A 16,508-nucleotide genomic window follows, 5' to 3' on the forward strand; every position below is an offset into this window, starting at 1 on the left:
GATAGCGTGGAGCCTGTGTGGGATTCTGTCTCCTTCTCTCTGCCCCTCTCCCACTTGCTTCCACTTGATGCTTAACTGACTGAGCCACCCATGGGCCCCAAATTTAAAAAATTTTAAACACAGGGCACCTCAGTGCTCAGTCAGTTGGGTGTCCAATTCTTGATTTCAGCTCAGGTCATGATCCCAGGGTCATGAGATTGAGCCCCGCATTGGGCTCTACACTGACACTGAGGAGCCTGAGGAGCCTGCTTGGGATTCTCTCTCCCTCTCTCTCTGCCTTTCCCCCACTTGCGCTCGCTCTCTCTCTCCAAAACAAATAAACAAACTTTAACTAAATGATTTAAAACACAATTCAGTCAAAGTTGCCCCAAAGAGCATACTGCCAAGCCTCAATCCCAGCAGCTCACAGTAAGTCTACCTCGGTATTTCTGACTTTACCCTTATTTCTTCACTGCCCCTGGTACTGGTTAATTAATTCCCAGACTGTTTCCTCATTTATAAAATGGAAATAGCTCTTTTCTATTTTCCTCTTTCTTCATAAAAGAAATCTTTCAGGATTAAGGTCTAGTTACAGTTAACGAAGCTTGATATGGTTTACCAGTCAAATGGAAGCCAACGGCTATCAAAATCAGTATTTCCCTAGCTCTTCCTTGGTGATGTAAAGAGAGATATGCCTGAGGTACAACAGGAACACTGACATTCTGCGGGAAAGAATATAAAGCGTGTACACATTTAGGGATACGAAGCTGGAAAGAAAGACACTTTTCACGACCTTATAAAGCTGAATGCGCACGTACCCTAGGAACCAGTACACAACGCTGGAGAGAGACACACACAGGCCCACAAGACATGAAGACACATGTTGGTGGCAGCACACATGTGACAGTCATAGCCACACTCCAACGTCCAGCACTAGGAAAGCGCATAAATAGCGGTGCCATCATACGAAAGATTACACAACGGGGAAAGTAACGAAGTCTAACAAAGGATGTGGAGGAAGCTTAGAAACACGTGAAGTGGGAAAAGTTACAGAAGACTTCCTACGGTGAAGCGACATTTCTGTAAAGCTCAAAAGCAGGAAAACTGGACAGTACGTTGTTGAGGAATACCTACAGATGAAATAAACCCATTTTTTAAAGTGCACGGAAGTGATAAAGACAAAAGTCAAAATCAGGAGGCAAACAGAGGGGACTGGGGGGTAACAGGTAACATCGTTCTTAGCTTGGGTAGTAAATTCACAGGTGTTTGATTATCGGGCATCGTAACTTACATATAACATCACACACTCGTGTGTGTGTCAAATACCACAGTTTTCCAAATGGTGCCTATGACCCAGTCCTGCACTTGAAAGCACTGAGCTTAGTACAAACAGTCAACACATGTCAAAGGAACCCAAATTTATGGCCTTAGCGAGTTGAAAAGCTTATAAAAAGTTACCATTACATGCGTCCAGCACCTGATTCTGCTGCCAGTATCAAAAGTATCAGAATTTGGAAACTGGCTTTAAAAGTTCACAGGCCACACGTTAAAATATAATCCCATCAGTGTTTTCCTCAGGCTTTGCCTCACAGCAGCGCTTGTCTAGGATTTTCACACAGTAAATTTCTAAAATGCCAAGTGAAACTGGTGAGAACGGATTGGGAATCAAGGCTCATCCATGAATATTCTTGTCTCTAGTGTCTGTGGTTTCCAGCTACTGTTCTGCGTGTATCTTTATTTAAGGAGAGACGAACTCAACGTTTCCATTACCACTACACTTTCTGTATGAATTATTTTCTACTTAAAAGGTACTTAGAGGGGTGCCTGGGTGGCTCAGTCGGTTAAGCGGCCGACTTCAGCTCAGGTCGTGATCTCGCCATCCATGAGTTCGAACCCCGCGTCGGGCTCTGTGCTGACAGCTCAGAGCCTGGAGCCTCTTCGGATTCTGTGTCTCCCTCTCTCTGACCCTCCCCCATTCATGCTCTCTCTCTCTGTCTCAAAAATAAATGTTAAAAAAAAAAAATTAAAAAAAAAAAAGGTACTTAGAGGGGCACCTGGGTGGCTCAGTCAGTTCAGCATCTGACTTCGGCTCAGGTCATGATTTCATGGTTCATGGGTTCAAGCCCTGCATTTGGCTCTGTGCTGACAGCTCAGAGCCTGGAGCCTGCTTCAGATTCTGTGTCTCCCTCTCTCTCTCTGCCCCCTGCCCCTGCTCATGCTCTCTCTCTCTCTCTCTCTGAAAAATAAAGATTAAAAAAAAAAAAGGTACTTAGAGACCAATGTATTTGCAAACAACTCTTTATAAAATGACTACCATTCTCACGCTTTAGCTTAATCTCTGCAACATCTATCATAGTGGCCATGAGAAAGGGATCTTGCTGTAACATATATGAAATAGGGATCATTTTCATGGTCTGGAAATCAATGACTGAGCATAAATGGAAAAAAAAAAAAAAAGACAAGCAAAGAAGATCAAGTTGTAAAATCAACAGTAACTGGCACATATGTAAAGGCTATGTTGTCAGCTCCATGAGGGCAGGGGGCTTGTACCTTCACTGCTGGATCCCCAGTACCACCGGGAAACAGTCGATATCTGCTGAATGCATAAAGTAATACTCTTATTTCAAAGAGTCAGGAATGTCCTCTCATTCCAAACACCAACAATATACCAAGCAAGACACCAACAGAAACCATTTGTCCTCACCATCTTGGGTACTGGAACCTTTCAACATGCAAGTGTGCAATAACTTCACCAGCAACTGCAGGCATCTGTCAGTTTTCAGCAAGGGCATGTAGGCATTTGTGCCCAACTTCATAAGGGATTCCAGAAGAGGATCTAAGAATATCCTTAATACATTCTGTGTTCTCCGCTTTTCACTAGATATTAAAAGACATGCCCAAATCAAGCATTTCAAAACCATGAAGAAATTCGTTTCCATCTATAACTTGCAGAACTGGTTATATAACTAATGGATTCAGTTAGACAGAATTAGTCTTCTAGATGATGCAGACACGTAGCACCTGTTAGGACTGATCTCTCCCTCCGGCCTCTTCGCTGACCTCTCCAGTCTGTGCTTTCTCAGGGAGTACAGCATTGCACTCACAAAGAAAGCACAGGGAAGAACGTTCCACACTCAACTTCAAGCACAAGTATAAAGGGAATCCTATACCCAATTCATTTGGAAATTAAAATGCTGAGACCCTGCTACAATAATTTAAAAACAAAACAAAACAAACATATGCTAGCCAAGGAAATGAGATGTTAACAAAAAATACAAAGAATTAAGGATTTATAAAAAAAAAAATCATAACCAACTTTAGTACTAAAGCTTTGTCTAGAAAAGAGATTTGATGTTAATCAAATTAACTGCATATCATGCAAATACACGAGCAAGTGGAAGTTGCTTTCTGCAACAATCATAATCTGGTGAGAACTGATCTGCGCACATTTTCAAAATATAAATAAGATCGCTTTGTCTTTATTACATTAATAAAAAGTACACGTTTTACAAATGTGTTGGGTTTGACCAACCCAGTAAATTTCTTTACCCAATCATATGCGAGAATCTTAAAATCTGTTCTAATATTCTTACATAAAACCAGTGATTACTGTATATAGTGTTTCTGACCTTCTTGAACAGCTGAACTTACTAACCTAAAAGCCTAATAAGGCCCATTCATATTAATTTATTGTTAATTTTAGGCATTTCTTTAGTGTACTGACAATGCTCTAGTTTCTTCTTTTAATACCCTGTGATCAACTCCATACAAATAATCATGGAAAAGTCGGAACAGGTACCATAAATTTGATTAGCCTTTTTTTTTTTTTTTTTTAGCTTGGAAACACTTACCTGTATTGAGACTTCATTCCTTCCACATCTACAGCCAACAAGACCATCATTGCAACAAGCTTGGCTTCAAACCAGTCAGGCATAAAGCAGTTTTCTCCTGCTTGAATAATAATAGTCAAGGTTTGCAAAGTGTTAACAAAATCCTTCAAAGATGAGGTTTCAAAACAAAACAGCCAAATGATTATGTCTTATCAATATCAGATTATAAGAGCTGAGATGAAATGCAGGACAACACCTTACAGTATAGCTCATCGTTATACGTGTTTAAATACAAACAAACAGGGGCACCTGAGTGGCTCAGTGAGCTAAGCATCCCACTTCAGCTCAGGTCATGATCTCACAGTTCGTGTGTACGAACCCTGCATCGGGCTCTGTGCTGACAGCTTAGAGCCTGGAGCCTGCTTCAGATCCTGTGTCTCCCTCTCTCTCTCTCTCTCTGCCCCTCTCCTGCTCATGCTCTCTCTCTCTCAAAAATAAACATTAAAAAATAAATAAAACAAAACCAATGCCTTCTGCAGGACACAGACAAAGGAGCTGACCTAGGTGCTGAAGACACAATGGCTCCTGTGCTAACGGAATTTACGTTGCAGTAGAGGAGAAAAACATTCGTCAAAGAACAATGAAATGTAAAATGACAACTGTAGTGACTGGTATAAAATGTCACGAGGGAAGTGCACACTAGGAGGCTATGCTCTCCTCTTTCTGGGCAGTAAAGAGAAAGTGCCCTGAAGAACGAGTAGGCTGAGCACAAAGGCTGGGAAAGAGTACAGTAGTTGAAGGGATGCAAGGCCTTCCCAAGTTAGGAAGAGCACATCAAGGGTCCTCTGAAGCAAGCCGTGCTCCAGGAGATAGAGGGGCGCCCATGTAGCAGGGACTCACAAGTGCGAGGAGTGCCAAAGATGAGGTTGCAGAAACAGCCAGGGAAGAGACCAGAAGACTGAGCAGGCCATGCAAAGAATTCCTGTCTTGACCCTAAAGGCAAGGGAAGCCACTGGAGGTTAAAGTGAAGGCATATAAAACAAAGGGAGGAAACATCTGTAGATCCAAATTAGTAGTTTGAACAGATTTCTCCAGGCACAATGTGGGAGACAGACTGTAGGGGAAGCAAGAGGAGATTCAAGTAGATGGGTTAAGAGACAATTCTAGTATTTCAGTTGAGACAAGAAAATTCCCTAAATTGCAACCAGGAGGAGGATGGAATAGGTATGGACACAAAGGTTCTGGAGCTTCAGACGTGCGTCTGAACCCGAGTCCTGTGCTGGTTAGCTGTGGGACCCTGGAATAACTAACTGCTTATCCTCTCAGAAAACTTAGGTCTATGCTGAAACTAACCTAACACTGTGTGTCAACTACACTTTAAAAAAAAAAAAAAGTTTAGATCACTTTCTATGAAATCAAGCTAACAAATAAGACTTTCCTTGGGTTTATTATAAAAATACATGCAAAGTTTCTAGAATAAGTTTTGGAAGAGAGAACGTGGTTAACAGATAAAATGAGTATTTCCCATCTCTGAAAGCCAGTTAAATTAAAATAAGGCATGAAGAGAAGATTTCTTCTTTATTCGTGGTGTATTACTATAGTGAGGTCACACTTTTCACCTCAATTTCCAAGAAAATTTTTGGCAAGAGATCTAGTTTTCCAGCCCAGGAGTTTAAATACTTAAACCATTTTCTTAAACACTCTAATATATTTTGGGGATAATTTATTTTGATACAAATTTATTGGAATAGTACAGAAGATGGACAACGGTAAAAACATGCTTGCATGTAGGAGAACTCAGTTAAAAAATACAACAAAAGGAAAAACTTTGTTAGATATTTTAAAAAATCTTATAAATGGCACTTAGTTGCCGTCAATAAAAAATCTGGTCATATTTATTAAAAAAAATCCCAATGTTGGTGCTATCTAGAAAAATTAAGTAAGCCACATTTATCAGTGTAAAGATGAGTTATTCAAACTTATTCTCTGCAACATTTTTTCTCATTAATGCTTTACATCCCACATTTACACTGAAAATTCATTTATAAACACAGACTAAAATGAAATCAAATGCCAATATGCTCTTCAGTTCCCTCTATGCTTTTTGTTTTTTGTTTTTTGTTTTTTTAGTTCCCTCTATTTTGAAGAGCATTTATATAATCAGATACCCTTGACCTCACAGGAGGCGGAAGGGGTGGGGGTGCTATTTAAGAAGGAAACATTTCCAAATCGCAGTGGCCCTTAAGCATCTTCTCCACTTACACAGCATGTGAGCAGGAAGCCTTTGGATGTAAATACGACACGTTTTGGTATGAACAGCACATGCTGGGTCCTCAAAGTGGCTACCCTGACAGTTCTCACTTCCTCCGGCAAAATACCAAGAGCACAGTTCTAGAAGCACAGATCCTGTCTGAAATCTTGAGCAATTTTTCACCTTGGATATGGAAAGGGAAGGTTGTAAATGAGAAGTTTAGTGGATATTTAATGCCTTCTGCTGTCAAGGAACGCCACAGTACGAGGCCAGTAATAACTGGGCGCCTTACTCCTCCAGAGGAAGGCACACCTTTGCAGGGAATTTTGCGGCAGGTTGCTTCCTGAGTACTTTGTCACCATACTAAGCAATTCCATGCTTCAGTGCAGTGGGTCTCAAACTTCAAAATAACTGGAGACTTTATTAATACAGAGGGTGAGCTCCTACCCAGAGTTTGATTCAACAGGTTTGGGATACAGCTGGAGAATTTGTATTTCGAAACAGTTTCCAGGTGATGTTGGCATGGCTGATCTGGAAACCATACTCTGCAAACAACTGGCAGAGAATTCCTATTTATGCTCCGTTTTCTCTCCCTGGAGGTAGAAAAGTGGAGGCAACAGTGGTTTTAAGGAAACAAAAGAATCGCTGGCTATTATTAATCACCTTAATGCAACTTAGCCCTGCATCACCAGTCAAACCTTGCCACCGTGAATTTTAAAAACGGAGTGCAATTCTAGAAAATGCAAACTAATCCGATGTCTTGAGAGCACATCAGGGCTCGTCTGTGCTTGGAGGAGAAAGAGGTAGAAGCAGGAGGTAAGAATTATAAAGGGGTGCGAAAACACTTTTGAGCCTGACAGTTATGTTCGTCACACCTTGCTATGCTGGTGGTTTCATATATACATAGGTCAAAACCCATCACACCGTACAGCTTACGTATGAGCAGTTTAACGTACATCAATTATACCTCAAAGCTATTTTTATCATTTGTTGTACAACTGCAATATACTACTTTGGGGTTATTCCATAGCTCTACATTTCTTAGTTACATTTCAAGTAGGCACATTAACCTCAAAATCTTCACCTATCAAATATCCTTTCTGAGGACCGCTTGATTTCAGTATAAATTTCTTCAAATGTATTTCACATTCTGGTTAATCTTAGCACATCCAAGTTCTGACAAGCCTTTGGTGCTATTTCCAAACTGTTGCACTTTCTGTAATTTCTGAAAGTTCTTTAACATTTTTGTTTGTTTGTAGGTGATGCTGGTTCTGTGTGGTTTTTGTTGTTGCTCTGTCCTATTGTCTTAGGTATCGTGTGAACAACATAGCGTGTGTGCGTGTGTGTGTGTGTGTGTGCGTGTGTGTGTATACCTCATATCCATCCTTACCTCTTACCATTCTTTCTTGAGCTCCGTGTCATAAATACACAGATGAAAGATACACAGATATACAAATACACAGATGGATAGTGGCCTGCCTACTTTCTGCTCCCCGGACGCAAGTTCATCCAAGCCTGTGGGATGCTCCTTCCCTCTTTTCACCTGAATTTCTATTCACACGTCAGACATCGCTCACCTGGTGACGTCCCGCTACCTCTGCTGGTCTACCTGTTCTAAACAGACAACTGCTCGTACAGGCTCCCCATCCCAGTGCTTATGGCTTTCAAGGCACTGTGCTAGGATTATCTGCTTACTTATCAACTTCCTTGCTAGATGATGCTCCTTCTGAGGGCAAGGGATACAGCTTTTATCTCTGTAATTCCGATGCCTGGCACTTAGGAAACACGTGATATGTGCTTGCTGAATCAATAGTATGAAAGCTACCTGTACTAACTATATACCAAAAGCCAAAGAAAAAGCTACTTTAGATGTAGAACCTGACTGAAAATAGTGTTTTGGCCAATGAGTCTTTATATAAAAACGAATGTGAATATTATATGTATCTTACGTTCAGAAACTCAAGATAAATATCGTTTGCTTTGGAATTTATTCATTTGGTCTCAGAATTGCCCAGTAGCTGTCAATTAAACTTCATAAAGGCACTTAGCCAAGGGCTATTAAAACAAACACAAATGCTTCCTTTGTACTTGAAATCAAGTTTTAATTTTTTTAAAAACTTAAAATAGCATGTTATATATTAAATAGTATATTTTAAGTTCTAGAAATATTAAAGAAATTCTAAAAATAGCGTTTCATCCGATTTTGAGTATCTAATCAGATCTGACACTGTTATATACTCTAAATTATAAAACAAGTTCTACAGATATTTCAGGGAGCTTAACGTGTGTTTACTCTAGTAGGAACTAAAATTTATTTACTTTTGTAGGCCTAACAAAAGAATCCTCCAAGTAACAGCACAGAATTATTAGACATAGAATAAAATACAAAAGAGAAATATTCTACGAAGGAAGAAGAGATGAACTCACATATTTTGGAAGGATAATTATCTGATCGTTTAAAACCTATTCCATGATCAGAGAAATCAGTACATGAACACAACTTAGTCTGAGACAACGCTAGGAAATTTAAGACACGTTAAATTCAAGGATGTAATTTACCCAAATTATCCCTAACGACTTTAATGAAGCAGCATTAGAAATGTAAGAAGAATCCTAATTAATGAATCCGCTAATAGTTCTTCCCTTAGGTAGTCTTACACATTTCCCCAAAGAAGTTGGAAAATTGATATCAGCTAAGTATCTGGTAAAAAGAAAAAAACTAACAAAACCACCCTTTCAAACATAACTTTTCTCTAAAACTACTTTTCAAAATCAGTTCATATTACATGTGATGTTTCGAAAACAAACACATAAAAGCTACCCATATTTATCTACAAATATTTCCACTTACAGAGGCTCTAAAAACACATAGGCGGTATGGAGCCTGTGAAGATTCAGTAATTATAGAATAAATTTGTGTCCAATTCCTACTTTGGCAACCTACTAGTTTCTTAAAACATACAAAAATAGTTTGAAATCCTCAAGTCCTAGAACAGATAAAGTACAAGTAGGAAACGTATTTTTACATTCCATTATTCACATCTGGCTGAAAACAGGAGTTGAATACCAGTAAATCACGCATTTCTTCGTTAAGCGTGTATCTTGATCTGAAAAACTAGTTAAAAGTCCTTTGAAGACAATTTGGTGATACCAATCCATATAAATGATTTCAGACTTACTTTCCAAAGCAGGTGACTTCATATACTCTTGAACTAGGTTCTTCACGTAAGCATTTAGAGAGGACGTCTCAGGAAGTCCAACGCAACTACAATCTGAGGCTCTCCTAAAACAGTTTTCATTAACACGCAACCAATCACACAGCTAGGAAGAAAAAATAGTTTTTATTTTAAAAACCTACCTGAACAAAGGGTTTCTAATTGCCCTAAGCCAATTTTCTTTCTTCCACAATAAACTGAATTTAAGTAACTGAACACAACAAAGTAATAAAATATTTAGTCATGATGGAGTTCTACAGATAATAGTGCCGACAGAAAAAAAAAATGTGTATATGTATATATATGTAGGTATCTGTGTATATACACATGTGGGTGTTTCAACCTCCCTCAGAGCGTGCGTAAACTTCATTAACAGGCAAGAATTTTTGAAGAACGGCAGCACCTGGGTGGCTCGGTGCGTTAAGCGTACAACTCTTGATCTTGGCTCGGGTCATGATCTCATGGCTTGTAAGATCGAGCCTCGCATAGGGCTCTACACTGACACCATGGAGCTTACTTGGGATTCATTCTCATTTCCTCTCTCTCTCTCTCTCCCTCTGCCCCTCCCACGCTCACAGGCCAACAGGCACACCCACACTCTCTCTCTCCCAAAACAAACAAACTTAAAAAAAATTTTTTTAAGTACCTAATATATAGTACACATTTTGATAGGGTCTTCTAAAGAACATCTCTGTGAAAAGTGACACATTACGTAAAACAAATTACAACCTTAAAATTCATTCCAACTTCACATACAAAAATAAAGATATGTTTGAGAGAATGCAGAATGTATTAAGTTGTAATTAAAGTTCCCACCTTCCTGACAAGGCTACTTTCTATCATACGCACCTTTTGAAATGTATGAATTAAAAAGAGAAATACTAGTCCTTTCCCATTACATCTTTTGGAAGATGTACAAAACTACAAGTCACAGAATTCAACTTTGATCACGCATAATTGTGAATTCTGTTTTGAAATCTAATTATGTTCTAGGTTTTCCTTTTACAGCACATCTCTTACTGTACACATTCAACATACGAATTTTTTTTTAATTTTTTTTTTTTAACGTTTATTTATTTTTGAGACAGAGAGAGACAGAGCATGAACAGGGGAGGGGCAGAGAGAGAGGGAGACACAGAATCTGAAACGGGCTCCAGGCTCTGAGCTGTCAGCAGAGAGCCCGATGCGGGGCCCGAACTCGCGGACCGTGAGATCGTGACCTGAGCCAAAGTCGGACGCTTAACCGACTGAACCAACCAGGTGCCCCACAACATACAAATTTAAATACGAAGTCAATCATTATGAAATAAGTCTTTCTAAAAAATAAGAATTTTCTCGGTATTAAGGTCATCCAAAATTACATGCAAGGAGACCGTGATGCACCACTTGACCAAAGACAAACTTCATGAATGAATGAATCAGTCAAGACTAAAACCAACATCCCATAGGTGCCAATGAATGAGCAGTTCAGAAACACCAATGTGTAGGTCTTTATTATCAAGTCAGAGAACTGTAAAATCTCACAGGGAGGCCAACGAGGATACTGATCTCTCAACAGAATATACTTTTTCTTTATATTCCTCTCACACTGGTCAGGCTACGTTTCTTAATTACTGCTGTAAAACGTGTGAGGTTTTCCAAATCTTGCATTTCCCACAAGCGACATCCTACTATGACAAAATAACCGACAGACAAGTAAACTCAAATTCATATCTGCTTCTTCCTTCCATCAAATCTGTCACAAGACTCAGAATGTTGTCTTCTTCAAAGAGTTTTCATGTCAGAATTATGATTTAAAATGGCATCTACCTAGCAGTCTCTGGGAGACAGGTTCCCTTGATTTCCCATTAAAATACAAGTCTCAAACGTTTATTTGGATACTGTTAAGGAAACGAGAAGATGCCACAGACTGGGAGGAAACTATTTGCAAGAGACACATTTCTGGTAAAGGATTGGTATCCAAAATACACAAAGAACTTACCGTTACGAAAACAAATAACCCGATTTTTACAAATAGGCAGAGATCTGAACAAACGCCTCATCAAAGAAGATACACAAAGAGCAAACAGCATACGAAAAGACGTTCAGCATCACATCACTAGAGAACTACAAATTAAAAAACAAGATACCACCACACGCCTCACAGAATGGCTAACGTTCAAACCACTGACAACACCAAACGCTGATAAGGATGTGGGGCAACAGAAGTCTCCTTCGCCGCTCGTGGGAATGCAAAATGGTACAGTCACTTTGGAAGACAATTTGGGCTCTCCTTAAAAAACTGAACATTCTCTTAACATAATCCACAGCAACTGTGCCTTTTGGTATGCACTCAAATGAGTTAAAACGTTATGTCCATATAAAAACCTGTATGTTAATGTTTAGAGCAGCTTTATTCATAATTGCCAGAATTTAAAAACAACCGAGGTGTCTTTCGGGAGGTGAATGAATGAATGAGCAGTGGAATGTTATTCAGTGATAGGAAGATGTGAGCTATCAAGCCATGAAAAGACATGCATATTTCTTAGTGAAAGACGCTAATCAGAAAAGGCTTCACAGCATAGGATTCCAGTTAGAGGACATTCCGGAAAAGGCAGAACGATGGATGCAGAGAAAGTATCAGTGGTTGCCCAGGGTTTGGGGCTGGGGGGAGAGAAGAAAGGGACAAGTAGGTGGAGCACAGGGGATTTTTAGGGCAGTGAGACTCATCGGTGTGATAGGGTAATGGTATTTGTGTCATTACACACTTACCAAAGTCCATGAAATATACAAAACAAAGAGTGAACCCCAATGTAAACTATGGACATTAGTTAATAATCATGTATCAATACTGGCTCATCAATCATAACAAATATATCCCATTAACGCAAGACGTTAATAATAGAGAGGGAGGAGGAGGGGACTGGTGAGGAGGTGTGGGGACCTCTCTGCACCTTCTGTTCAGTTTCTCTGTGAACCTAATACTGCCCTTGAATTTTAAAAATTACTTAGGTTGAGCTATAGGGAAATGCCATTTCCACAGGTTAAAACTGACCGAATATCAATGATTTTACATGATTCAACATAATAGAGATTGCTACTGCAATGAGGACACTACCCCATATGCACTATAGCCAGAACTAAGCTAAGGTACATATATACATATTTGCTTCTACTTTTAAACAGAAAGAATTAAAGTTTGGGTTCAGATAAACCACCAGCCTGTAAGCTTTGTGAGGACAGCGGCCATGTGTATCTTGCTGACCACAAATTTCCAAAACTTAGCACGGAGTCCACTGTGTGCAAAGTGTGCACACGATAGTCTTCAGTAAACCAAGATATTAAGGGATAAGCAAACAGACCAAAAGAAAGTTAAAAAGAAGGAAAAAAATGAAGACATAGGAATGACTCAGAGAATGGAGAAAATAAGTGGAACTAATTAAGAAATCTAAGGGGGGCTCCTTGCTGACAAATAAAACAAGCATCCAGCTGGTCAGAGGGGAAAGGACAAAAATGGTAGAGTGTGTCAGACTTAGTGTGGATCAAGCACAGTCTGAAGCATTTTCACACGCATTTTCTCACTGAAACCTTACCATTCATACCGTGTCCCAAGATAAATTTCAGATGGATTCACCACAATTTACAAACTGTACACATCAATGCCATGAAGGCACCTCATTTGAATACTTGAACAAAGCTGAATATTTGAACAAACAAAAAGCAAAGTACAAACACACTTACTGGGCATCTGGAGAAATTTAAACACTGAATATTTGAAATCAAGAAATTATCATGAACATTTTTAGGTGTGATAAGAGCCTATTTCAGCCCTTTTTAAAAAAATGTTTTTAATGATTTATTCATTTTTTGAGAGAGAGAGAGAGAGAGAGAGAGAGAGAGAGAAACAGGGTGCGAGTCAAGTAGGGACAGAGAGAGAGGGAAACACAGAATCCAAAGCAGGATCCAGGTTCTGAGCTGTCAGCACAGAGCCTGACACGGGGCTCGAACCCATGAACCACGACATCATGACCTGAGCCAAAGTTGGATGCTTAACTGACTGAGCCATCGAGGTGCCCCTATTTAGCCCCTTTTGAAGTCTTTATCTTTTAGCAGCACGTACTTCTAGATGAAATGATAAGATCTGACACAGAAGTCCAACAAAAAGAACTGATTCAATAAATTCTAAAAGATTTAATCACCTGAAATTTTAAATATCACATGGTGGAAGATTATTTAGCAACATGTTAAAATGCTCAAATGTACGTGAAGATGAAAAATAAAATTTGGAACAGCATAATTGTAACTTTGTTTAGAAAATCACACATATTAATATTTATTTTAACTTATTTTATTTTTAAGTAGGCTCCATGCCCAGCATGGGACCCAGCGCGAGGGCTTGAACTCACAACACTGGGATCAAGACGGACGCTTAACCGACTGAACCACTCAGGGGCCCCTACTATGTTATTATATGTATATGAGGTGAGAAAGCAAGACTGAGAATACATATACTGAAAACATTAATAATTAAGGCAAAAATTATGGATTTAATTTGGTTGCAGGCATTACAGGTTATTTTTATTTTCTTTATATGCTTCTGTATTTTTCAGATTCCACCTAATGAGATGCAGTGTTATCAAGAAAATACGATGAAATTCTAATTTTTAAAGGCCCCGATTTTCTCCTCCTTCTTCATTCCATTACCCTACTCTATGCCCTCATGATTTCACACCTAAGTTATTTTGCATGGCTCAAGTTGATTTCTCTTGTTTCTGAGCATACATAGACAAACTTGCTTTCTGAAGTAAATTAATCACATCCCTGCCCTCGGTAATCTCAGTAATCAGTAATTGGGAGAAATATAAATCTTTTTTTAAAAAGCTCCCTGTCCTCAAAAACTGTAGAACTCTATAAGATTAGAATTCAACCAGCTAGACCCATCATATGAGCTGACGTGAGTAGTGTGGATGGAGTCCCATGGTTTCGGGCAAAACAAAGAGGAGGAAGCAGACCAATGAAGACCGCATGGACAAAAGGAGCACCGTGAGGCCACAGTGGCACCCCGAGGCTGCCAAGGCTGTCGCGGGTGAGGCAGTACTAGTTAAGGGTCTCCACAAGAGCAAGGGTGGCAGGAAAGGAAAGGCACTGAGGATTTCATGGTGGGTTCGATGCATAAAGTCAGGAAGAATCAGGAATTACCAAAATGCGAGACTTGGGCAAATGGGTAGATGGAACTGCCATTAACGAACAGAACAAAAAGCAAAAGAGGAGGTCTGTGTTCCTGTTTTTGAGTTATCGTGACTCCTGATACATCTCATCCGGACTCAAGATCTGCCCACGAGCCCTACCTTCTCTTCTAAGTAAGTCTGCCTCTATCCCCAACATTCTCCTGTCTCCCCATAAGAATCCTAGCTGCACTGTTAGGTCCATTCAAAGCAAATATCCAATATTTTAAAAGCTCTGTTGGTAGGGGCGCCTGGGTGGCTCAGTCAATTAAGCAACCGACTTCAGCTCAGGTCATGATCTCACAGTCCGTGGGTTCGGGCCCCGCGTCAGGCTCTGTGCTGATAGCTCAGAGCCTGGAACCTGCTTCAGATTCTGTGTCTCCCTCTCTCTCTACCCTGCCCCACTCGGACTCTCTCTCTCTCAAAAAAAACATTAAAAAAAAGAAAAAGAAAACCTCTATTGGTAGATAACAAAGCCATCACTGTATGTTACATAAGAGACTAGTGAATTAGAATAAAATTTTTATAACATTTCAAAGACCTTATCATTAAATTATTTTCAATCTCACCTCTGTCCACAATGAGGTTCCTCGTCCTAAGGACTCCTCTTGTCTCAGACACATGAGAAAAGTTGAAATATCAGAGAGCGACACCTTCTCCTATAAGATGGCGGGGGGGTCGGGGAGAAGGTGTCAGGGCAGTTAAAAAAAAATCACTCATTTAAAAATTTTTAAGCAAATAAAATGAAGTCACTGTAAAAGCAAAGCATACTATTTAAAGTAGAATATTACTGGCTAAATCAAAAGAAAGCTATTTTTTTAAAAAGAAAATACTCAACCTTAGAAATGAAGATACTGACTACAAACGTTACATCATTATATAAAGTCAATGATTATTTTATACATCTATTTTCCTTACAGTCAAGGCTACTACCTTAAAGACAAGATGGTCACAGTCTGAAAGCAAAACAAAAACATTCTATAAGAAATTACTTAAGTCGAAAAGTGATGCTTCCTTTTCTAAGCCCTGCTTTATGAAACGACACCCTGCCTCATGAAAACCACCTAAGTCTTTTCATTCTCTTAAGACTGTACATCTTGAATTAAGATACCTTGCTCTAGGCCAGGAGTCCACAAAACCACTCGCAGCTGTTTTGTAAATAAAGTTTTAGTGGTACAGAGTCCCTTTATTTATAAACTGTCTATGGCTGCTTTTAAGTTGTAACAGATACACACAGAACCTTAAAAAATGGGACTTTTTCTGGCCCTTCACGGGAAAAGTTTGCTAACCCCTATTTTTAGCAATCGTAGTGGTGTGGCTCTGTAAAAAACAAAGATACTCTACATTCCTTGAAGGTGGATTTACAGGAAGATGTGAAGAGGAAACCCCTCTCCCCCCAGTGAAATCACCCGAAACAGGTTTAATCCCTCCAGCAACAAGCTGTAACAACATGCGAAATGTTGTCTACCAGGGAAGAGACTTATGGCCCCGGGTTTTTACTGGGAGCTGATCACACAGCCATCTCTCCAGAGCACCTACCAAAATCCCAGACTCCGAGAAGGAGGAGGTGTTCAGTATAGACGACTGTGTGTGTAAACACCTGAGGCATAGTACATCGCTCTTACCAGTGAGGATAGGGGGAAACCTCCTGAAATCCAAGTTCCCAGCCACGAGCGAGGGCCGGGCTGACCTTATGAGCAGGGCTTTCTAATGACAGCACCACAGGCCTGCTATGTTGACACTTTTCTGCACACCTGCTCATGGAGAAAGACTTGTAAATTGAAGTATCATGAGTAAAGAAGACAAACTTACCACGTCTACCAAATTCATGGCTGTCTGAAGAAGGTAGCACTGAGCCGCCCCTCTCAATAGAATCTGATGGGTGATCATAGTACACTGAAGAACATCCCTGACGTCAAAAAACAAAAACAATGCATTTCCATGTTCTCAAAGACAATTCTGATAACTCGTAAATATTGACAAGCTGATTTCTAGTATCTATGATTCCCACTGCAGAAAGTCACTGTCA

The 16,508-nt window shown here is 39.7% G+C and overlaps 1 protein-coding gene across 7 annotated transcripts in view; it reads right to left on the reverse strand.

Annotated features, from left to right (window-relative positions):
- The window catches only part of TARBP1 (TAR (HIV-1) RNA binding protein 1), a 94,513-nt gene that overhangs the window by 61,253 nt on the left and 16,752 nt on the right, over window positions 1-16,508 (reverse strand). For 6 of the 7 annotated variants that reach the window (XR_008292361.1, XM_053207771.1, XM_053207769.1 and 3 more), the window contains 5 exons: window positions 16,292-16,388; window positions 15,049-15,138; window positions 9,240-9,381; window positions 3,831-3,930; window positions 2,684-2,856 (listed from right to left, as the gene is read on the reverse strand). Coding sequence is in view for 6 of the 7 variants with exons in the window: in XM_053207771.1 (XP_053063746.1) it covers window positions 2,684-2,856; window positions 3,831-3,930; window positions 9,240-9,381; window positions 15,049-15,138; window positions 16,292-16,388 (602 nt within the window). In the remaining variant the exon portion in view is untranslated. The remainder of the gene's footprint in view (window positions 1-2,683; window positions 2,857-3,830; window positions 3,931-9,239; window positions 9,382-15,048; window positions 15,139-16,291; window positions 16,389-16,508) is intronic. The other variant, XM_053207767.1, reaches the window with a different exon arrangement.

The sequence above is a fragment of the Acinonyx jubatus genome, chromosome D2 (assembly GCF_027475565.1).
Source record: "Acinonyx jubatus isolate Ajub_Pintada_27869175 chromosome D2, VMU_Ajub_asm_v1.0, whole genome shotgun sequence".
NCBI classification, from domain to species: Eukaryota; Metazoa; Chordata; class Mammalia; order Carnivora; family Felidae; genus Acinonyx; species Acinonyx jubatus.